This window comes from Biomphalaria glabrata, chromosome 3 (genome assembly GCF_947242115.1).
Source record: "Biomphalaria glabrata chromosome 3, xgBioGlab47.1, whole genome shotgun sequence".
NCBI lineage: Eukaryota > Metazoa > Mollusca > Gastropoda > Planorbidae > Biomphalaria > Biomphalaria glabrata.
Window position 1 is genome coordinate 3,346,245 of NC_074713.1, and position 25,748 is coordinate 3,371,992.

At 37.0% G+C, this 25,748-nt stretch overlaps 1 protein-coding gene and 1 long non-coding RNA gene across 7 annotated transcripts in view; one reads left to right on the plus strand and one right to left on the minus strand.

Moving 5' to 3' along the window:
• Positions 1-19,227, minus strand: part of LOC106069939 (muscle-specific protein 300 kDa-like) — a 224,566-nt gene extending 205,339 nt beyond the window's left edge. For 5 of the 6 annotated variants that reach the window (XM_056022934.1, XM_056022937.1, XM_056022935.1 and 2 more), the window contains exon 1: positions 19,093-19,227. In XM_056022934.1, the coding sequence (XP_055878909.1) occupies positions 19,093-19,189 (97 nt within the window). In that variant the 5' untranslated portion in view covers positions 19,190-19,227. Of the gene's footprint in view, positions 1-6,197; positions 6,442-19,092 lie in introns of those variants that run through there. The other variant, XM_056022933.1, reaches the window with a different exon arrangement.
• On the plus strand, positions 19-19,377 carry LOC129925023 (uncharacterized). The gene is made up of 4 exons (XR_008776879.1): positions 19-428; positions 10,538-10,658; positions 17,216-17,397; positions 19,100-19,377. It is a non-coding gene; the product is annotated as an uncharacterized LOC129925023 (long non-coding RNA).
• The last annotated feature ends 6,371 nt before the right edge of the window (positions 19,378-25,748 follow it).

The window sequence follows — 25,748 nt, forward strand, 5'->3', positions numbered from 1 at the left end:
AACAACTGGGAGGGCGCGCGCGGCGTACTAAGCCCTCGCTCACAATAACAATATTAATAAAGAATCAATAGACGCAGACGTGAGATTCCCACCGCAGGAGGAGGACACCTGCCATAGCAATCAGGCCTCAATGAGAACATTTTGTCCAGAGCGAGAGTCTCTCTCATCGATCAACAAGACTCGGGTTTCTCCGCCCAGGGCTCCGAGTTTTCACGATTCGAATCTTGTATGACAGGATGGCGTGCTTCAGTTGTCACCAGCGACATCAAGCGTGTCCCAAGCAAGTTTTAAAACGTATGCCAACGCATCCCCGAGTGTGTTTATAAGATGAAGGACGAGAGAGAGTGGCGAAACAGATTTAAGGCACATCACACGAAGTGACCTTCCGGCCAGCCTAAGCTTACAAGAGAGAAACACACATAATACAGGTGAGATAGACCTTCTTATAAACACAGTATATTATAACAGCACAAAAACGTGTGTACTTATGTATATGTTATGTATAGGAAAAAATTATGTTTTCATATATGCGTGCCATCTATACTTTAATTGTATTATTTTTAAGTTAACAACAACAATATGGGGGAGGGTCTGATGGATTAAAACTTGTTGTGAGATCATTGGTTCAATATAAAGGCAAAAGAAAAAATCATTCTTTGTGTTATCACAGCTCTGGCTTCCTTAGCCAGCAGTAATTAAGCTGAAATGAAGTTACTACACACCGAAGATCTGCTGTGACTAAACAGGTTTAGACTTTAATATGTGACGGTGCATGAGACATATAAATGGTAGTTCTTTTATTGCAATGTCAGAAGCAGCGTCTTACATAATTATCAGCCTGGTTTCGTGGCGGGTTCAAATGACCCATTAGGTCAAGATACAAATAAATGATCAGGAACCATCAATCTTTTACCAAATGACAGAACGCCCAGAGTTCAAGTCACTGTCAATTGTCGAATACAACTAAATATGATTTTGAGGTAGAAAAAAAAAAGAAAGTGGGGGAAAGTTATACATTCCAATCAAAACTAGTTATAAGGATATGTCGAAAATCAAAAAAAAAGCATTTGATAGTTTAATAATTGTCTATGATTTTAATTTTACAACCGAGTGGCCGAACCTATATAAATCCATTTCTAAACGACTGTTTCGCTTTCTTGTTGCTTTTATTCTATAACCTACAACCCATAATGTAACTTACTTTTGTTGCATTAAGCAGAATGCTGTTCTAAGCGTGTCACGCAATATTGCTCCGTAATATTGCGCTAATTAATTCGTTACGTAAATCATTCCGTTAAAAAAAACATTCCGGAAACATCTTTCTGCACAGACTTTATTCATGAATACAATTTTTTTTTCATTTACTTATTTAACTAAAAATGTAAGATTCCGTACATAAATATAACCACCACTGTACATCATATACGTCATGGATAAATTCATTACTTAAAAATGTATACTACAAGAAATAGGTCTTATCAGTTTGTTCCTAGAAAGTAGAGAATAACTAGTGATTCTTAATCTGTAACAACAATGAATGCACAATTTAGGACAAAAAAATGGTAGCATGAGAAATTGTAAAATATCAACTGTCAAGTCTTTTAGAGCTCTTTTTTTTTTTTTGTAAAAAGGTTTAAATACATAATTTTAAAAACCTATCATTTACAAAACCTATCATAACAAGACCTATCATTAAGCCTACAATATATATCGTTACAGGACTATCATAACAAGACCTATAATTAAGCCTACAAAATTAATCGTTACAGAACTATCATAATAAGACCTATCATTAAGCCTACAAAATATATCGTTACAGAACTATCATAATAAGACCTATCATAACAAGACCTATCATTAAGCCTACAAAATATATCGTTACAGAACTATCATAATAAGACCTATCATAACAAGACCTATCATTAAGCCTACAAAATATATCGTTACAGAACTATCATAACAAGACCTATCATTAAGCCTACAAATATATCGTTACAGAACTATTATAACAAGACCTATCATTAAGCCTACAAAATATATCGTTACAGAACTATCATAATAAGACCTATCATAACAAGACCTATCATTAAGCCTACAAAATATATCGTTACAGGACTATCATAACAAGACCTGGTCGTACGGTTTGCACGCTGGACTGTCGTTCAGATTTATCGATGGTCCCGGGTTCAAACCCTGCCCGCTCCCATCCCCCGTCGTCCTGCGGGAGGTTTGGACTAGGAAGTAATTATCTTCAACTCTGAAGGAACATCCGAAACATGTAAAACAAACAAAACAAAGACCTATCATAACAAAACATATCATTAGATACTTGTAACGTGTATAACATGCATGACATCTAAAATACTTTAAAATTCAGAGCGCAATTTAAAGCGAAATAAAAGTTATTTTTAAATAAATGTGTTCTGTTTGAATATTGTAGGCCCATAATTCCGGAGATTTAACTGGATGTTATCAATTTACGAATCATCAAAGAAAGAGTTAATTTAAAATGTATCAGCCTTAGCTTAGAGCCATGGAATATTTCTAGCAAACTCAATTAAAATAATTTCTCAAACAAATTACTGTTGCCATTGGTAGTCTTCTACAAAAACACACATACACACATATACAAACATTAACAACATACACACACACATTACAATACATAGACACACTGTATACAAACATACAAAATTAACAACACACTCACGTAAATATTTTAACACACGCACACAAACATTCAAGACAAAGTCATTGCTCTAAATTGGCCCGTAAAGATCAAATCTCTTCTCTCTCTACCAATGAACCATGCTGAGACAACACAAAAACTGCTCTATACATTCGCCCGTTGGCCCATAACACGACAGCTATCCCCCATATGCACTGTCCTTTGTTAGCGTTCAAGCCTAGGGTTATAAAGTTAAGTGATTTCCTTTTGCTCTAGAATATAATTTATGACATTTTGTATAGGTCAGTGCTTTTGTTTGACACTGAGTCGAGGACAATGATGATAAGATTTGTATTTGGTTCGAGACACAACTTATACCCACCACTAAATCTAGATCTAGATCTTAAACAGGATTTAACCCCCCCCCCCAACCCTTTTTTAATCGCGGCCTAACATTCATGGCAAAGTTTTTTTGTTTTTTTTTCTTCACAATGTAAAGCTAATTGCTTTCTATTGTTAACTGTTGAAGTCTTGAAGGTTTAATAGAATCTATATTGAGGTTATATCTATTAGACTAGTTCCTGGGAATTTTATCTTTAAGAGAGGTGAGTACAATATAAAGGTACACATTCATTTTTTTACCATCCCATTATTACCCACTTAGAGATTCATTTGTATTTTTTTTATTTTTTGGCGTTTGAACGCCGCAAAAATAGACGGGGTTAAAAAACACTCATAATCTCAAAGCCCAGCACACCTCCCAAGCTTAGACAAGTCATATATATTCACCTTAATGACCTTTATGCCCAAATAAAAATTTGTTGAACAAAAAAAATAAGTTGGCGAAATATAAGTATGTAATTTTGGCCATTGAAGTTAAACAGTTTAACAAACGTACTTTTACTTTTGGAACCGCTAACCTTCCCGAGGTCCCAAGATGTCGTAATTTAATAACACTTTACTATACTATGACCTCCTTCAGTCGCGAAGCTACTATGGATCATCTCATGGAAATGAAATGAATGCCAGGGCATTAGCTGTGGTCATCAGTTCCCCCCACACGCAGCTGGTATATCCAAAGGAACGGCAGCGCCGATACAGTTTTGGGTCAGCGGCGTCGCAGGTTCTCCCAGGGTGTAGCACTGGGTGCTGCAAACTGCCTTAGGGTCGCCAGCTCCTGATTTTTCGTCAGGGTTGACTCCCGAAGCCTTTCCCATGATTGGGTATAGCTGCAAGACAACAGATGTTTGAATTTAGAGTTTTCCTTCTCCTGGGTGGGTAGCCAGCTTTACAACCTCAGAAAGAGCCATTGACGACGTGGAAGTCATAAAGAGCAGAACTTCTGTGTATTTATGAATGAGATCGTGCGAAAAAATGTCAAAGGTTAATACAAAATGGTCAACAAAAGTAAGAAAGTAAGGCATATGTATGTATGTATGTCCCGAATAAAAATCAGAACTGTTTGACCAATCTTTATAAAACTTGGCATAAAAGTTCCTTAGATCATGGCGGAGACCGTAATATATGTTTAATGTTCCTCTCACAACCGGAGGGCCTAAAAAATAGACAAAAAGTACCTAATTGTATCTCTAATAATAAAATAACTTTTTAACAAATCGGGTAAACCCGTTTTCACAGCAATTTATATGGATATGAATATGTCGGCTGAACGGGTACACCCACTTTCATTTCGTGGCCAAATAAAATGTGACGGGAACATTCTCCATGTTTGACATAGATCTAAAATCAATCCAGTATATCAGTAATACCCAAAGTAGGCTAAGGCCCGCAGTCCGCGGGTCATATCCGGCTAGTATGGACATAAAGAACTAAACAACAAAACAAACACAAAAAGTATCAATTTTCACGAACATAATCTTGAAATCAATGTCATATTTAAAAACCACCACGTGATCTTTGAATGTCACATTAGAAACAAACCACACGATTTTCGATAAGGACAGAAACGTTAGGTAATCAATAACACTTTCAAATTAGTAGATGTATTGATCTTTCCTATCAGTGACTCGGGGTAGGTTCTCAGTATTGACATACGTACCACGCAGAAGAATAAGAAACACTGTCACGGGGGGCATATCAATGTACTGGCTTGAGACTGTGCGGACATGACAGCAGGTAATACCCAAATTTACAGTGGTGTCAGAAAGTTTTTTTGGGGATTGAGATTGGATATTGCCGAGTGACACGACAGCTGAGACTTAAATGTAGACATGCACGAGTGTTGACAGCCAGATTTCAAGGTGGTGAAATCTCAAGATTGTCAACAAATTTTGGGTTTATATATAGATATATTTTCTCCATTGCTTATCTGGCAGCCTTGAAACATTACGTATGTCAAATTGATGAAGTGTTAACAAGAGCAGTACATTACAAATACAGTTGTTGTTTTTTTATAGAAAATACCTCATTATACAACTTACATATATAGCGATTGTTTTTTATCTTCATAACTAATGAAACATTAGGAAACATTGGAATATTTTTTACTCCGCCCCATTCCCCCTTACCCCGAGAAAGAATCCTGGTTACGCCAATGTATAGATCTACTACGCTTTATGATATTCCAATGAAAGGCGTTTAGATCAAGACTTAGAAGACGATGCGCACAATTTTCTTGAACATTAATTTACAAACTCATGAATCAATAAAGCCTTACATTTGGAAATTCCCGAACGTGATAGTTCTTTCAAAACCGATGTTGGATCTAGATCTAGACCTAGTTCTCTAGCCAAATTTAAACGTATTTATTTTTTTACTTTGAAAACGTAACGGTCAATCCAGAGTTTACGTAGTGTAGCCAAAAAGCTAGTAATTCTTTTCTCAGCGATATACATCAACTATTAAATTTCTAGGAAAATCATTGGAGCCGTTTTTTGATATCCGTGTCCAGGTTCCGCATAGAAGTTCTGTATTGAATAGAGGTATTGTAATAAAAGGGAAGGTCCGTCAAAACGTAATTCCTTTAGGCCTACTTTCAGGCACATGATGAAAAGTAGCGCTCAGTGTTAAACATTCTTGAGATAACAAATCATGTCCAGAAACCCTGGCTACTCTAGAAAAGCCAGTCTCAAAAAAAAAAAAAAGAAAAACAATATCAAGAAAACCTGGATTCTTCAGAAAAGCCAGTCTCAACATAAACAATGTCCAGAAAACCTGGATTGTATACATATACTAAGTAATAAAAGTGTTCCTAAATTGCTATTCCTAGCCTATTTAACATAAACATATTTCCATAGCTGTTCCAATCCAACAGCATACTTAAAGATATGTTTGTCGCTTTTACACAAGGGAAAAGGAACTGCAGCTAGTAGTGGGAGTATCTAGGGTAGGGGGACATTGACAATACCAAAAAGTCTTAGATACTCTTTCCCAATTTTAATGAAAATATCAACATTATAAATCCAGGTCCGATGTGGTGACCTTAGTTCAGCAGTCAAACATGCATACGTAGAACTACGACGCTTCATACAAAGACATAACAAAACAAATATATCTGTTTGCCACTCACCTACATAAGTATCCAAATTGTCCCAGTAACCATCGAAAAATTTTCCATATTTACATACCAGGTTCACCATTCCTTTACGGACACAAAATCATTGCCAGATTTCCTACAGGTGGTCGGTCATCGTACGATTTATAGCAGGCCACATTGCACTCACGTTTTATCACAAACTGTTTAAAGTAAGAAGTTTAAACTATCTCTTTTAAAGCATTGTCCGGTTGTGTACATCCATCAGTGATTCGGTGATTTGGTTATAGGATGGTCTCTCGTCCTATTCAATTAACTAAACACAAGCAGAAGTTCTCCCACAAAATCAATCAGTTTGCCCCAGATCGATCGTTAAAAAGAAAGTATCTTGAAGTCCCTTGGGAACGATGAAGCTTAAAAAAAAAAATGACCTTACTGCAGCATGTGCCGAGGACGCCAGCTGTGACAAATGTCTAAAAGACAAGCACATACACACACACATACACAGAGAGACGGACACATCTCTACACTCATGAGTCTATAAGCTTGTATACAATTTCTCAATCATGTCTGTCTGTCCTCGTTGTTGACAAACTATTGTTTATTTATGTAAGCATGTGAACTCTGACCTGTTGTGTTGTTTTTGTTTTTTCTACGTCTCAATGTGGTGCCGATGTTAGATAAGGTGTGTAGTTTGTGTGTGTAGAACTACTAGAGTGTAGAGTGTGTGTGCATGCTTGCATATTATGTTCAAGTTTGATCTTTTGTTTTCCTATTAACGATTCACTGCGCAGACGCAAGATATTCAGTGAGATGCACTATATTCAGTGAGACACGCGGTGTGATACACGCGGAGTGATGCACGATGACCAGCGAGATAGATGGTGTTGTTCAATATGGTCAGGAAGCCGCGATGAGATGCAAGATGACCAGCGAGATAGATGGTGTTGCTCAATATGGTCAGGAAGCCGCGATGAGATGCAAGATGACCAGCGTGATAGATGGTGTTGCTCAATATGGTCAGGAAGCCGCGATGAGATGCAAGATGACCAGCGAGATAGATGGTGTTGCTCAATATGGTCAGGAAGCCGCGATGAGATGCAAGATGACCAGCGTGATAGATGGTGTTGCTCAATATGGTCAGGAAGACACGGTGAGATGCACGATTTTTTGAAATATTAACGTTGTGGTGCAAGACGGTCAGTGAGACACACGGTGTCAAGCAAGATGGTCAGTGAGACACACGGTGTTAAGCAAGATGGTCAGTGAGACACACGTTGTGGTGCAAGATGGTCAGTGAGACACACGTTGTGGTGCAAGATGGTCAGTGAGACACACGTTGTGGTGCAAGATGGTCAATGAGACACACGGTGTCACGCAAGATGGTCAGTGAGACACACAGTGTCAAGCAAGATGATCAGTGAGACACACGTTGTGGTGCAAGATGGTCAATGAGACACACGTTGTGGTGCAAGATGGTCAGTGAGACACGAGTTGTGGTGCAAGATGGTCAGTGAGACACACGTTGTGGTGCAAGATGGTCAGTGAGACACACGTTGTGGTGCAAGATGGTCAATGAGACACACGTTGTGGTGCAAGATGGTCAGTGAGACACACGTTGTGGTGCAAGATGGTCAATGAGACACACGGTGTCAAGCAAGATGGTCAGTGAGACACACGGTGTCAAGCAAGATGGTCAGTGAGACACACGGTGTCAAGCAAGATGGTCAGTGAAACACACGTTGTGGTGCAAGATGGTCAGTGAGACACACGTTGTGATGCAAGATGGTCAGTGAGACACACGTTGTGGTGCAAGATGGTCAATGAGACACACGCTGTGGTGCAAGATGGTCAGTGAGACACACGGTGTCAAGCAAGATTAATCCCTTCTTTTGAGACATGCATAATAACTCATGTCCAGCGTACTCCTTGTTAGCATATTAAGTAATAACCGACGTATCCACTAACATCTAGCTTTTTCACATTCCAATATAACACGAACACACATCGCTGCAGAATACGAGCCACTAGTTCCGTTCCAGTGTTTCAGAAATCACGTGACACACAATGGACTTTTTTTTCAAATGACAACATAGTAAGCTACAGTCAGACTGAGTTACTTAAAGTGTGTTCATACACACAAATACAGACATAAAAACACACACATACAACACTTTCTTCAGTCCCCTTTCTTTTTTTTTTTCCCTCAGTTTTAACAAAAATCAATGCAGAGGTTTCAAAATACATATACATTATCTCCCCTTTTTTTAGTAGAAACAACTCTCCCACGGGCCATGTTAAGGTAACGTACAAACAATGCGGGTTCTCAACTTTTCTACGAGGAGGGAGAGTTCCGCCCCTGTTAATCTCCAAAGGCTTTACAGTGTCAAGCACTATGTTTCACTTCTTGATAACAGAGTCGGAAAGAATGTTGGACCCTTATGTAATAGAAATGTATCTTTTCAGTTAGTTTAAAACTAGCATGTTAGTTATAGTACAACTTGTACGGTCAGTTTGTGTGTTGTGATTTGTCCATAGCCGCTGTTGGACTGTGTGTACAATCACTTAACACTCACTCCTGTCTGACCCTTCTCACACCACTTGACTGCGTAATGACTTTGTACGTGGTCCATTCAACGGCGAGTGCGATACTGACCGACTCAAAAAGTATCGCGTGAACTAATGTTTACTCAGTTCATTGAGACCTACACTGACACTCTGTATTAAGAGATTCTAGCCAAGGCGAAAGACAAGAGAGGAATGGAGAAAGACGGTCGACTGATCATGTATGGTGCCCCCAGTGGCCCAACAGAATAAGAGATAGGTGAAGGTGACACTGACAAAGAAAAGAATTCAACAAACCTTTTAACAGACGACCACGAGTTTCCACTAAGTCATTTCCAGACATTTCAAAGATGACATTAGGCACTCACTTCATCCACAGGAATTTAATCCATCTCATAACAAGTCATCTCCGTGTTGATAGAATCCTTTCTAGCGCGCGCAAAAAATCTGGTCCTTCTCATGACCAGACATTTCGTTGATGGTACTATCATTTCTAAATAAAGTCGATCTAGTCTCACTCGGGTCTAGAGTCTCCAGGATGACACATGGAATCTACACGACACACTCCCCACTAAAACGTCAATCACAAGCTATCAGCGATCGATGCCAACAACATGACCACAGAGCTTCTGTCCACTATAAACAGACTAGCTGTCCACGGTGCCACTTTTCTAAAAGTATCCCATAAAATTTTGTCATTAGAATGGCGCTACAGAAATAATTTTCCATGAAAACTGTTGATGTATTTTCTCTCTACGTTAATCTCTTCACTCTCCCCCCCCCCCCTTCTTATTGTAATTTTTTAACACGTGTTACCCAAAGCTAAAATTGTGTGCTCACTGACAGGTTTGATGGTGAAAGTAGCCCAACGCTTCTAACTTTGGCATTAGCCAGTACCGGCCATTGCTGTTCTGGGTCATATGTTGGTCTGGTAACTGATTGTTCATTCATCTTTGATGGCACGTGTTTACTTATTTCAAAGTTCTTGTTTTTTTTTAAATGTCAATGTGACACGTTGAGCTACATGAGAACTTTAAAAAAAAATGTGTTTGTTACTCACTGCCAGACACAGACAATAATCACGTGACAGAGATGGAATGGTTGGCTATTCTTAGACCGGACAGATAATAAATGTGTTCATTAAAAAAAAGACAGACTTTTAATAAACGCTCTTGAAAAAGATAATTTAAGAACACTAAATACATTTCGAGATCGTTAAGTGAAAAAGCGATTAAAATAAATGTTTTGAGCTCTTAAGAAATGGAGGTTTATGTTTTGAATAGTAAGTAGGCTAAATTAAACGCGTAGGACGCAATTATCTTCTCAACAAAAGTAACGTCTGTAATCTATAAGATAATATCTTGATGCATGCATAGCTTCAGCAATTCTCTTTACATCTTTATATAGATTTAGGTCTACCTATAGATGAAAACTGGAGGCACGGTGGCTGAGCGTTAAAGCGCTTGGGTTCGAATCCTGGTGATGACTGGGAATTTTTCATTTCGGTATCTTTTGGGCCTCTGAGTCCGCCCAATGGTTTCACTCTAATGGGTACCTGACATTAATTAGGGAAAGGTTGGTCATTGTGCTGGCCCTAGTCGGTCATAAAAACAGATGACCTTTACATCATCCGCCCTATATATCGCAAGTTCTCCTATAAGTGCAGCATGGTGAGCCTTCACATTCACAGGAAAATCTTCACAATATAACAGAAAGTATTACGATATATGTGTGTGTGTTGGGGCCTAAAAAGGGGGGGGGGCATTTATCATATAAATCTAACACAAAGAAATTTTCTTTTGTTGTTTCAGAGACAGAAGATACATTATGTCTAGAGCTTTGCGCTCGCCCAAACGTTTTCAACCATGCCCCTGATAGACATTCAACCACATAGGCCTACTAGGGTTCTACAAACCTGCCCACAGGTGCCAGGTATGTGCTCTTAAAAGTCTAACGCTGTTATTAGTTCTAAGAGCCAGGCTTAACAAACATTCTTGTAACACATGATCTGCGGGTCGTGACAACATTGACACAAGTACTCAATGTCCCAAGACTGGAGAATGAAACACACAACTTTGGTCACAGCGTCATTCTAACTTTAAAAACAAACAAATTTGGGGGAAGTGGGAAGGGAGGGGGGGGGGGAAGTGGGAAGGGAAGGGGGGGGGGGGGGAAGAGACTATTGTTTTAGAAAGTTAGATTTCAGCTGAGTGGATCTAACAGTCGTGCCCGGACACGCACCACACAGGTATGGCTTTCCTCGCAGCTCGAATTATGGTCCTTTGCCAAGGTTGCCCCCAATAGGTCTAATCCTTGCCTTTGCAATGTCGTAAAACTAATCCCTTCTTGTGAACTGTACGACTTCAGTAGGACCCCAAGAGTGGTCACGTTTTTAAAAATTAGGGTACTGTTAGAAACTGGAAAACTAATCTAGATATATAGTATATTAACTGCACACAAATTGATTTCTTCTCAATAGTGTATATTAGGATTACGTCTGTAGGTCGATATTAAACAGTTATAGCATAGGCTGTTTGTAAGCCTACCGAGTCTATAGCCTGTATAATAGTAGTAGATCGTTGGTTTATAACTTTATATCAATATCTTTCAGCTTGAGCATATATTTGTATTTCTTTGAAATGTTATACAGTAAGAGTTACGAGAAATGTTTTCCAGTCACCAATTAAAAGTCTTAATAAAGTTTTGCTACCAAAACAAACAAGAAAGTATCACAGAGATTTTGAATTCCTCCAGCCAGACGTGAGCTGGGACGGCGCGGTGAAAGCTAGGGTTCGAATCTCGGTGAAGACTGGGATTTTTATTTTGGGACTTTTAGGGCGCCCTTGAGTCCACCCAATGTGCCCAATCTAATGTGTCCATTCTAATGTGTTCACACAATGTGTCCGCCCAATGTATCCACCCATTGCGTCCGCCCAATGTGTCCACACTAATGGGTACCTGAGAAGAAAACATTAAGAAACTGGAACAGACACAAAGTAGAGAAGTAAGATTCATAACAAACGAATATTCACAGTTGACTAGAGTAACACCTTTAGTAAAATCACTAAGAAAGCCATCAGGAGAGGAGACTCAAAAGTAAAGTAGCAATTATACATAAAACACTGAACCAAACTATATAATACAAAAACAAAATTTAATAAAATACTCAGAAAGACACAAAAGATAAAGGCACATACCTCGTCCCATATGCTAGGACAGATTTGTACCAATGCTCCTTCTTCCCTAGTGCTAATAGAGCATGGAATGGGTTGCCTGAGCCAGCCAGGAAAACCAGTGAGTTGGCAGAATTGAAGTCATTGTTTAATATCCACGACTAGATTGACCTAGGAGCACGCGTAGGACGTAATCATCTTTTTTTAAGTAACGTCCGCATTTTATAAGATAAGAAGACAGATAAGTTGGGGAAAGTAAAGCGATAAGTCGTTGTGCTGGCCACATAACACCCTAGTCGACCATAGATCTATTTTTATGTATTTATCATGTACCAGCCGAACACAAACATTTTATTTATATATATACATCAAAACGTTATTCTTGTAAGGAGATATAACAGTGTCGTTGTGTACCGAATTTACCTCTATAGAGTTATGCCACCTTAGCACCTGTCCCGTGGTTAAATATGTTTCAGTGTGTGGTGGAGGAAGGGGGAACGGAGAAGGCTCTTGACAGGCAACGAGGTAAATACGGAGGAACATGTCTTTTGAGGAAGGATTTATTTTTTTAAATATTTTTTTTTTTGGTTAAATTTTCGATTAATTTCGACTTCATGTTCAGATAGTAAACTAAACGTCTGTCATCGAACCTACACAAATTATGAGCACGACGCCTAACCTATTCAACAAACCAGCCTTACATAAAACAGCCAAACATAAATATCTTTCCACAGAATGTTCATGTTATCATTACTTTCATATATATATGCGTGCAACATTGAAAACTAGTGAAGTCATCTTTTTGAAATGTGAAAGTTTGCAAACTTTCAGCTCGAAAGGAAAATGAATATGTGTCAAAATAACTTAATAACAATTTGTTCATTGACTTTGGCGAACGTGTCAGCTAATAGCAAGGAATTTAGACCATATAGGAATTTTATGTTGGGATCGATATATTATGTAAAGAATACAACTTGCGACACGTATCACAACTTTGAATAATATTTATCAATTTTTTCTTAAGCAGACCTATATCTAGGCTAATTTTTTTTTTTTGATAAGGCAAACTGTTATTTTTATGAGACGTTGGGTCAATTAAAACATGGGACTATATCAGTGTATTTACCATAGTTAAATCATTTAAGAAGGTTATATTATTGTGATGACATTTGTTCAATCATCTAAGAAGGACTTTACAACGTTAATGGTCAATTTTTTTCGGTCAGTGTCAGTCGTTAATATAGGACGTTATCAGTGAGGTGTCAATTTAGTAAGATCCTGTTAGAATGATGACCCAACATATCATGTTTGATCAATATATTTATCACATTTGCTTTACTATCTACTGTATATATATATATATATATATATATATATATATATACATGAGGTTAAAAGTTTGTTTCTATACAAAAGCTGGGGTAGGGGCGGGCAGCATTGGCGTAGCTAGGAATTTGGGGTCGGGGGGGGGGGGGAGGGGCTTGACTTCTTTAGGGGGTCCCTGCATTTTGACATTTAACATCATGACATGAGATAATGGCGTAATATTTAATTTTAAAACAAATTTCGGACACTCCTCATCATGACATGAGATAATGGCGTAATATTTAATTTTAAAACAAATTTCGGACACTCATTTGGCCCCCCACCCCTCAAAAATGGGACCTGGAGGAATTTTCACATTTGGGCCCACCCCTTCGGCGGGGGAGGATAAAGCTAGGGGATAACTCTTAACACTAACAAGACTCCAGGACCTAAACCTAAAAGTTCTAACACTCTTAGACCAACTCGACGCCAACACACGGACATGTCAGCTGGGAGAATTAAAAGCACGACAGTATACAATGCCATGGCATGGCCGCATGAAGAGCTTCTATTGTGTACCTAAAGATCTCTCAAAGTGGCTCTTGTATTTCAGAGAGCCGCACAGAGGGATCACTCAAGAGCCAATAGTGCTTTCAATATCATGCCGTCAACACGCGGGAATTCCCGATATAAAATAATAAACATTTTTTTATTGGTGGAGATCGCTGGAAGTAGATTCTAGATAAAACGAAGTAACTACATCCTCTTAGAACAGGGGTTCTCAACCTGTGGGTCGCGACCCCCTTGGGGGTCGATTGACGATTTGCCAGGGGTCGCCTAAGACCATCGAAAATGTGGATTGTTATTGTCTACTCTTCTATTGCTGTATGTGTGTGGGAGGGGGGAGGCGGGTCGCGGCAGAGTGGGGGATTGTAAAAAGGGGTCGGCGAGCATAAAAGGTTGAGAACCGCTGTCTTAGAATGTCATTTCGTTGAGGCAGTGCAAATGGAAAAGAACACAATAGCCATTCGATCCCATGCTAAATTACTTTTAAGAAATGCCAGGAAGCTCAATAAAACATATGCGTACAATAGAATACACCGAACGGAGATTCGATAATATTGTGTATGTGTGTACACGTTGGTTAATAAATAAGTTTTAAAAAGATTCTGTAAATGTAGGTTGAAAAGGGGGCATAATTCATCAAAAGAAATATTTTTAAAAGTTTGCTTTTTGAGGATCGTCTTCTGTTTTGAGCTACAAGGGCAAACTGCTCATGAGCCAGTGACGTAGCGAAAGGGTTCATAGCACCTGGGCCCATGATTATTTGTGGCTCACAGGGGCCATGAAAGAAATGAATTTAAACTGATATAATAGTCTACTCTTCTTGTACACAGCCGTTATTGATTTAAGTGCAATGACACTAATTACGTGTAAATACCGTAGTGCCCCTTTTTTTCGTTAATGTGCGGATACATACAAGACGACTGAATTAGCTTATATATATTTATTTATTTATTCATCTATCTGTATATATATATATTTCCGCCACAGCTTTTTGCTCTACAATGACGTGTTGAGATAAGCTTCCAGTCAGAGTTGACAACTTTCTCCTATACCACAGAACTATGTTGTTGGCATGTAGCAGTCTGTTGATTATGACGTAACACGCCCTGTAGATTAATCCGCCGATGTCTAGGCCTTTTTCTTCCTGCTTTATAAAATACAGATGTTTCTTCATAAAAAAGAAGGTAGTTGCGTTTTACTCATGTCCGTGTGTTAATCTTGTGATAAATTAATTTGAGATTTAAAACTCATTAGTTTTCCTGACTTCTTGTTAGAGTTGACGACTTGACCATATTCATTGCTTTGTAGTCTGACTGAATGTTGACTCGATAGTTAGTGATCTAAGCATCAGAGCCTGAACATGGTGGTACCAATTTCGTCATAACCCTTGTGAATTCCTCCATCTTTTGACTTTAGTTTTTCTTTGCGTGGCTGCTTTCTGCTCTTGTTGCTGACGGAACCACACCGGAAACTGATTTTTTTTTGGTGCTAGCTTTGGGTAGTACGTATTTAGGCTCATCTAACGCGAGACTATTTGGAAATTGGCAAAATAAGTTTGGTGCGCTGGCTAGCTGTCCATCCAGTGAAACGTCATCTTCAAGTATTAGTTTCTAAACATTGACATTAATGTTTGTTTTGTTTGGTTTGTTTTTGTTTGTACGTCCCGCTGCCATTACGTTTTGTTTTCGCATTGAATCTCATCCAGTCAAGTTGACTTATGAACACATGACCTTCTGATATTGCAAACAAATCAACAACCTACATCCTAATTGTGGACTGTGGACTATTTGTATCAGAAAAAAAAAGCAAAATATTTTTTAAATCCTTTAAAAAAAAACGTATCTAATGGGAAGAACTCCGCACTTACAAACTATATCACTCAATAATGTAGAAGTTATTTCCCCTTTTCTATATCAATCGTAATAAATTCGTTACCAATAATTAATTGACTAATTTTAATTGATTCATGTTTTGTTAGGTACACTAAATACTTGTTTGAAGTTTCAACTTGATCCATGAATGGGTGTGGGAGAAATAAAGTGTTCAAACTTTTTACCAGACAGACAGACAGAGAGAGTTGATATAAGAATAAGAACTTTTTACAAATCAAACAAGAATAAAACTAAAATGCTATTTAACTTTAGTTAGGCCAATATTAGACAATGCATCCACAGTTTGGAAGCCCTCAACCCAAGAAAACATAAAGAAACTAGAACAAATACAAAATAGAGCAGTGAGATTTTATAACAAACGAATATTCCAATTTGATTAGAGTAACTAACACCATTACTAAAATCACTAAATTTAGAGACACTTCAGGAAAGAAGACTAAAAATTAATTGAACCATAATTTACAACTAGAAAAACAAAACCTAAGGAAATACTCAGAAAGACACAAAGATATTATAGTGGCACTTTTCTTATTCCATACAATAGTGCAAATTCGTACAAGTGTTCCTTCTTCCCTAGTGCCACTAAAGAATGAAAAGGTTGCCTGAATCAACGACTTAGCAGAGTCTATGTCATTGATTAACATGCATGACGAGATTGACACATGAAATGCGTAAGATGTAATTATCTTCTTTTTTTGAAGTAACGTCTGTAATATATAAGATAAGATATAAGATAAGATATACGATAAGATATAAGATAAGATATAAGATAAGATATAAGATAAGATATAAGCTTTGTTAAAACGCATGAAAGGAGAGGTCTTACTCGTGAAAAGTAATAAAGAAATAGAAGAGAAAAAAAAGAGGCCAATCTTCCCAAAAATTAAACGCATCGATCTCCTGAAAACAATGATTTCAGCATCATCAATTAAAATTATTTCAAGTTTTGGGTAGATATAAAACCAATAAAATTGTAAATAATTAATAATACATTTGTGAACATCTAATTTTGAAATCCTACGATAAATAATTATTAAACTATAATAATATTACAAAGCGAGAATTGGCTTTCATCGTCTTCAGTTATCACCCATTCGTTTGTAACTGTGACTAGCTCTACACACTGGCTGAAAGTGGTAGGCCTAATTATAAATGAGCTAGTCTTGCAGTGACTGGGCGTTGGTCATGACTATTTTTAGCCTTAAGTGTCACTCCTGGACTAGTCCACCTAACGATAGATCATTTAGTCAGTGAAACAAATTTTGTAACATCCTTCTATCTTTAACCGAATGAAGTCTTTCTTTTAAAATGCTCACTATGTTTAGAAACGTTAACTGTTTCTGTAGTGTAAGGGAGACAACAAAGATAATTTTGCCGCGAAATCAAGTTTCAGTTGCCTCCCATCGATATCAAATAATGGTATTTATAAAATACAGGAAGACTATTTAATTTTCATTATCACAATTCAATGAAAATTAAAATCGAATTCTATTTATAAGGATTTAATTTTTGTTTAAATTTAAAATGTTATAATCTTATTTATTAACTTTAGCAAGGCCCAAGCATGCAAGAAGTTCAGACATAAATGGAATGCTGTGATTTGATCTAGCCTAAGAAGACTTATCACATACAGCAAAAGACAAAGATTGATGCCTTGATGCTATCAAATACTCAATATATATTCCTCAATTACCCATTCATGGGAGCTACAGGACAGAATATGTCATTAAATGTGTAAGTAAAATTTTTACACCAATAATAGACAGGGTCATAGAGACTCGGGTCAATTTGTAAGTCACCAAACATTTTTTTTTTATCTGCTTCAGAAATTGCTTTAGAAATAAAAATGATTACATCGTAACCCAAGCCCAGACATTTTTTAAAAAATGGTTATCAATATGGAAAACGTACAGAAACACACATCAAGTAATTTTATTTTGTTCTTTGAAACAAATTTCTAATTCATCTTGTTTTTTAACTAGTTCAAGTACGTAGTATAACTATTTAATATATAGTAACACTGTAAGTATAGTCAATTACGTTTAAATGTAACCAACATTTAAAGTAAAATAGTCATCAATTTTTAAACAACTTAAAATAGATAAAAGAGTTGTTGTTTTTTTTTGTTGCATTATATAGCAATGATCTGTAGCTTTAGTTTTCTTACTTTCAAGATAGCCAACAATATAACATTCAATTGAATGCCTTTTTTAACATAGATATGATGCAATGTTGGAGGGCAGAGTTGTTGTTTTTCAATATTATGTATTTCCCAATGTAAACCATTAATGTTGTAAAGATCTTTAAAGAATTGGTTATGACCAGGGAAACTGAGTGCATTACACAATCTGCATAAAGGTCAATCACATAATGTTTAGTAATGATGTCCTAATTATATAACAGTTACTTTTTAGCTCATTAAGATGTATATCAACAATCTATTCTTTAAAAAAAAAAAACACTTTTTGACTGAATTTATCATTTCGAGCAAATATTTTTTTCAGTTGTTTTTTTTTATTCATCTATAATACCTCACTGCTAACAATATTTTTGTTTAACTTATAATGGAAGTGAAGTCTATAATATTGACATTAACTTATATTTGGAAGTGATGGTTCCTTGCTTGAGATGACGGACTTGACAAACTAGTTATGAATTTATTCCCCTTGGGATCCAGGAACATAGTTCTAATTGACCATCTATCAGCATTCAGTAAACACCTTCAATCCAATACCTACACAAACGTAAGCCTAACAGTAGAGAAAGTTTAAACTGCACATCTTCCTCCTCAACAGAACCTTTAATTTACCTCAATAAGCTTTACTTTAAATATCATTTAGATTGAGCTATAACTTAGGGGAACACAATACCATTGTTTTTTATGTGTGTAAAAATCATTTAGATTGAACTATAACTTAGGGGAACACAATACCATTGTTTTTTATGTGTGTAAAAATAATTTAGATTGAACTATAACTTAGGGGAACACAATACCATTGTTTTTTATGTGTGTAAAAATCATTTAGATTGAACTATAACTTAGGGGAACACAATACCATTGTTTTTTATGTGTGTAAAAATCATTTAGATTGAACTATAACTTAGGGGAACACAATACCATTGTTTTTTTATGTGTGTAAATATCATTTAGATTGAACTATAACTTAGGGGAACACAATACTATTTTTTTATGCGTGTAAATATCATTTAGATTGAACTATAACTTAGGTGAACACAATACTATTGTTTTTTATATGTGTAAATATCATTTAGACTGAACTATAACTTAGGGGAACACAATACTATTGTTTTATGAGTGTAGGTTGGTGTTTAAGCTGTTGCTTTAAAACTGAGTGTCAATGTATTTACAATTACATTCAGCATCTGTTGAAAGAAAGGAATGAGATTGAATCTTATGTTTAAACTTACGTTGCAGATTTTGAATGGTTTGCTGAATGGCCTGCCCACTTTGAGACCCCCTTGGTGATGGCACACTGGAGTCATCATTAGGAAATCTATCAGCCATGTTGTTCAAAAAAACTATCTTAGCATTCAAGGTACATTGTTGACAATAATTTGTTCACTCTGTCACAGCATATACAACATATAAAGAGCTTTGGCTGCATCTGTTCTCATTCATTGGTTATGTTTTTATTAAGCCTGTTAAAAAAAAAAGGGTTTTAAATGAATAAAGATTTAAAATTTAAGAAACTACTTCCTTTTTATTTTTCTTTATTTTGACTATTTTAAAGAAATATTGAAAAGAATGTTGAAAATTGTATTATTTTAAAAACTTACCAATTTAAAGTTTATAATTATAGTGTTCGCTTTTTTATTTATAACCCAGAACTTGTTTAATTTAATTTGCTATTGATTTTAACCAGTGCTATATTGATATAGTCACAATAACATAGCTAAAGTTGTATAACGAGTATCGACATGTTAAATCACTACACAACTACCCAATACAGGATCAATACTGACCTAGCCCTAGTCAAGGAAATTGTCTTGGCCAAGGGGTTTATGAAAGATAAGCCATTCAGATTTAACTTGAGCACGGCACTTTTAGAATAGGTAAATGAACAGGGGAAAAAATCGATTTCTTTTTTTTTTTAGAAAGGAATGTCAACAGAGTCGATTTGCTGTACAAGCTGCCAAAACGATAGTGCTGTCGGAATGATTAAATCACCGATTTCTCTTTAACTATAAAATATGCCAATTATTGTCAATATATCTAAAATCTACTAGATCTAGTCAATCTAGTCTAGTATATGGTTTCAGATTTATATAAATCTAAATGTAAAAGCCATATAGAATTATAGATCTATATCTGAATAAATTGATTTCAGGATCTCGGTATTTATCTAGGCTATGATCAAGCTCAAAAAAAAGTTTAAATTAAAGACTTAGATTGTCACGTCTTATTCAAATCTCTCAAATTTGTTTATCGAAAAACAACATGCAATATATTATTGGACTCATAGATGTGATGCTGACTATTTACACCTGTATGCGTGTGGTCTAAATTGTAATCATTAATGTTTAAGTATTTTGACTCTAGATCTAGATCTAGTATAACACACACTTACCGTAACTCGCGGGCCCAAACCCGTTGCCTCCGACGCCAAAATAAAGTTCCATAGAATCCAGATCATGCGCAGTCAACCAGCAGACTGGACGTGGCTCGCCCTCTAACGGATTTGGGCTGATTACACAAGTCTACTTGGTCTAGCTGGCGGGGGGCTGAGTGAGCTGTGCTGTTAGTAGCCGAATAGTAGAACATTGACAGAGCGCTTAATGGACTTATAGAAAGTTGGTTAGTACAGAAAAGTCACAACAAGAGGACCGAGTATATCACCCTGCTAGTTACATGAGAGACAGACAAGTTAGTTACTGTGGCTTATACCTAAGTAGTGAGCTTAGAGCATGTAATATAAAGTGGGTCTTAATTATTTATAGTGTTCGATTTTGAGATGTTAATTAAAAATGAGAAAGGGCAGCAGGTAGAAGAGCGAGAACGGGTAATCAAGGGGAAACCACTCACAAACACACAAATGTGCATGTGAAAAAGCCGAGAGAAATAAACTATCAGGGCGTTGATACAAAAAAGAAGGAAGCCATTTAATCGAAGCTGCTTCAACTTTCCTCACACACACACCCCAGGACACACTTAAAGTGCTCATTGTAACTCTTCACTTTCTGCGTGCGCCCTGCCCTATAATTCAAGTCATCCCCCCCGGTCCCCCCAACTCTACTCACCTGAGTCTCCCCCCCCCCCCCTTTTTTTTTAGAGCTCTCTCCCGTTCCATTTTAGTCATCTCTCCGTATTCATCCCTTCCATTATTGAATTTCTCTTAGAGAATGAGGGTCTTACTATTGATCAAAACAAAAAATTAATTAATCAGGATAGAAGCACACACAAACCAGGGCCGGCTTTAAAAAATTAGTTACCCTATAGCGAAGTGAATTTAGTGGCCCCCAAACGAAACAGAAAAATATAAACAATCAGTAAAAAAAAAACTAATATTTCGCATTTTATTTAAAACCTAGTGTAGGCCTACTCCAACCAACAAGAACCTTAATGAGGACAACTTTCTCTATTTCTTCTCAAAAAATTTTTTTTTGAGTCCTGTGCCTATACCTAAGACCGGCCCTGCCTGGTTGGCCTATCAACTCACTCTTGATCTGTCTGCCTGGTTGGCCTATCAACTCACTTTTGATCTGTCTGCCTGGTTGGCCTATCAAGTCACTCTTGATCTGTCTGCCTGGTTGGCCTATCAACTCACTCTTGATCTGTCTGCCTGGTTGGCCTATCAACTCACTCTTGATCTGTCTGCCTGGTTGGCCTATCAACTCACTCTTGATCTGTCTGCCTGGCACAATCTTTGTGCACGTTATTTCTCCCACACCCATTCTCTGATCAAGTTGGAACAATACGCAATTATTTGTTGTGCCTAACAAAACATGCCTTAATTTAAAAAAATAACCAATTAGCAAATTAATTATTGGTAATTAATTACTTTGTTTGGTAATGATAAAAGGAAATAATTACTACTTATTGAGATGTGTAGCTGTACATGTGGAGTTGTTCCCCCTTTAACGTTTTCCTGTACGTTTTCTTTCCCACTTCCCATTCTTGAATCAAGTTGAAATTGTGGATTATTATTCGTGAATCAATTTACAAAATTAACCATTCAGTTAATCAATTCGTGGTGGGTAATTAATAATAGTTAATTTTGTTTTAGGAGGCGCGGTGGCTGAGCGGTAAAGCGCTTGGCTTCCGAACCAGGATTCCCGGGTTTTAATCCTGGTGAAGACTGGGATTTTTAATTTTGGGATCTTTGGGCGCCTCTGAGTCCAACCAGCTCTAATGGGTACCTGACATTAGTTGGGCGTAAAGTAAAGGCGGTTGGTGACGTTGGTCGTTGAACTAGCCCCATGACACCCTCGTTAACTGTAGGCCACAGAAAACAGATGACCTTTACATCATCTTCCCTATAGACCACAAGGTCTGAAAGGGGAACTTTTCTTTTTTTTTTTTACTAAGCTTTGTAAAAAGGGAGCTTATATTCTGCAGTTCTTGCCCTTAAATAAGCTTTGTTGTTGTTTTGTTGTTGTTTTTAAAGATTTTACAATATAGTGCTAGTTTTATTGCAAAGAATAACACCCTTGACCTTAATAATTAATATATATGGCTCCCTTTGTCTCGAAAGGCAATGGGTGCGCCCAGATGAGTCACTAGTTTTGGTTTATCCCGTATTGTTTTAGCCGCTTTGCAGCAGCACCAGAGTTTCCTCTCCGGGGCGCATTCCTGGGCCTTGGATAAAGAGGTCATGGGTGGCCCATGCGTCATGATCCCTCTCTCTCGACCTTGCTGATGTGATCCAAAGGAACGCATCGCGTTACATTTGGCACCAACTCAGTTGCAGAAGCTGCCGGAGGGAATTTCATAGCTGATACTCCGAACGCCTAAGGGGCTTCGCTCCTGATTTCTCCTCGAGGTTGTCTCCTGAAGCCTCAGTACCACAAGGCAGCGAGGGTTTGAAGTCAGAGTAATACATTTCATTGAACTGGAATGATGAGTTCTTTTTTATTTCCCCTTTCTCCCATGCCAAATGCGTTTCTTTCACTAACCCTGGAATTTCATCCAACAAATTGATCACGTGACTTGGAGCCCTCAAAAGTGCGGAGACTGAAGAGTGACGTAATGAATGTTTCGCTGTTTATTTGATACTGCCATGGACTGCCATAGGCGGGGGGGGGGGGGTTCTTATTACAAACAGAACTAAGTGGATCCCAATGCATGTAGCCTACATTTCTACAGTGTTTTCGCCGAAGTTACACCGTGACTTGCTTGTATACAATCCATCACAATTCATTAATGATTATATCTAAATATTGACACTAGTCAGTTTAATCAGAATTATCTTGCAATGTGTCGCCTTGGGGAATGGGATGGGAGTGTTTTTTTTTTTTTACAACGTCAAATTGAGAACTGCTAAATAATTTCTTTAGAGTTACTCATTAGTGTAAAAGCTTTCCAGTCTAATGAACTTCGTCGGTCAATGTACCGGTAAATAAAAAATAAATTGACCACTCAGGAGATAAACACAAAATTCTTCACCTAATTATGAACAAAAACGTAGCCCCTGACTGTGGCCCCCCCCCCCCTCCCTTTTAAGAAACTTAGAAAATGAAAATGAATGAAACCATGAAATTTTCATGCTGCTGTTTTCTTTCCTTTTCATTTATCTCTTAGTCTGTTGGGCGGTTGGGGCACCACGTGTGATCTGATAACCCTCTCTCTCCATTCCTTCCTGTCTTTTTGCCAGGATTAGAGTCTCTTCCATAGACTGGCTTGTTGCTTCCTTTGCCTTCACCTCCCTTTTTTTGGTGATTCTGTTCATGCAGGAAAGTCTTTGAAATGACTTTTACAATAATATAATCGGCCATAATATATATGGCTCCTTCTGTCTCGATGACGGCACTGGTTTTAGCTACTCCTTGAGTCGTACAGAATCTGATGTGACTAATCAAGCCCATTCTGGACGGGCAAAGTTTGCCAGTTTGGCCATAATATAAAGACCTTAGACTAAATAAATATAGACTGGCCGAAGGAAGTAACTTCATGTAATTTGAAAACATGTATATCTATTGTATTCGGATTTCCGAATTATGAAAAATTGCATGATCTTCATTCTTAGAGATTAAACAAAACTACACTGCCTCATTATTTACAATATATATAGGTGTGTGGCTGAAATAGATATGAATACTTAACTTTTATACTGCTCATAAATGCTGTATAATAAAGTACACAAATTTGCAAGTCACAAATGTTCGTTTCATAAAATTCTTTAATCGGCCAGTCTATATTTATTTATGTCTATGATAAAGACCTTGTGGTCTATAGGGCAGATGACGTAAAGGTCATCTGTGGCCCACGGTTGGCCATCATATGCTCTATTAAATCAGTAACGAGACATCATTCTAGATGTGTACATTGTGGAATCACAAGCTCAGTATCGGTCCCTGAAGTGGTTCCCTAGGGCAAGTAAAAGGGCAGGTTTCAATATTATCAGCATGATTATTAGAAAATATGAACTACAAGCTATCAACAACTAGACCCTATCTCCGTCCAAAGAATGTTATGATTGTATTATTACACTTTCCACACGTACACGTCTTATATTTTCTTTTTTTTTTTGTTGTTATTATTACATGGTTAATATAAGATAAGATAATCTTTAGTGATCCAATCAAATGGAAATTCAGTTTGACTACAATTGACAACCTCAGCGTAACTACTGTAACAATAACAATAAAGATGCAAATACGAACAACATTCACACACGAAACACATACACACTCACAACCAGCGCTTTTATGAATTCGACTTCTATGAACTTCTCGATGACGACAGATGATCTTGTAACATATAATATAAACTTATTGCCCAGAATACATGGTTCAGTGTGAGCCTGGCCTAACTGTTTTTATTGAATAATCATCTAATTATTGGCTTTGTTAAGGGCCTATCTCTCATCCGAGGCACAGGGAATAAGCTTTTTTCCTTTGGTTAAGAGCTCAGTGGTATAACGGAAGCTAAGGATGCACTTGTATGTATTTACACACTACACATCAAATATTGTTTGAAATGTATTTGACGTGTGTATATGCTAAATACAATCGTTCTCTTTTAAAACGAAAGTAAACATTTTCTTTAAAAGTTTTAGTAGCGTCAGAGTAGCGTGTATAACACAAAGCAGTTTTGTAATAATAATATTTTTGTATAATTTTTGTTTTAGAAAAACAAAATATCGTTTGAGTAAATGTTTTAAAATATACATGAAAATTGCCTCCCTTATTTATAGTGAATAGTTGTAAAAATGGTGTATTTTTTTGAAAAAAAAAAAAAAAACACAACTGTTTGTACATCTATATATTTTCTCCAATTGTATAGTCAGCTTTCAGAAAGTGAATAGTTGTAACAATTGTGTATTTTATAAATAAGAAAAAACTGCATGCATATTTCATTATACACTAAACGGTTCGCTTTCATAAAACCGTTACACCAGAACTTAGCAAGATCTAAATTATCATGAAATGAGATTTCAATACACTTCCTAGTTTTAGCTGTCTAAACCGGACTGACGGACAGACAGACCACGCAAAACTAAGAGCGGCTTTTACCTTTCGTCAATCCCTACAAAATCGGATAGCTTCCCTTGGTCTTCTAAAAGCCGATTAGTAAGCAAAAAAAAAATGTTCGCTCCCTTTCCCAATCAATGGAAACTTGACACATGTAAACACAACTATGATCTAAATATTTCTAAAGTTGTTCTGTCCCTGAATTCGTTAACGTTAGACCAATACACTATACTGAACAATAAGTATTAAGCCAGCCTTGAGTTTGTCTCAGCACTTGTCAGGCAAACACACACATTGATATAACTTTAATGTGAAGCATGGTGATACGATGTTGACATTGCGACATAGCAGGGGTCTTAATTATGGAAACCTTTGACAGGCTTCAGGATGCAGATGTCAGGAAATGCGTCTAAGACTTTGCAATACTAGATTTA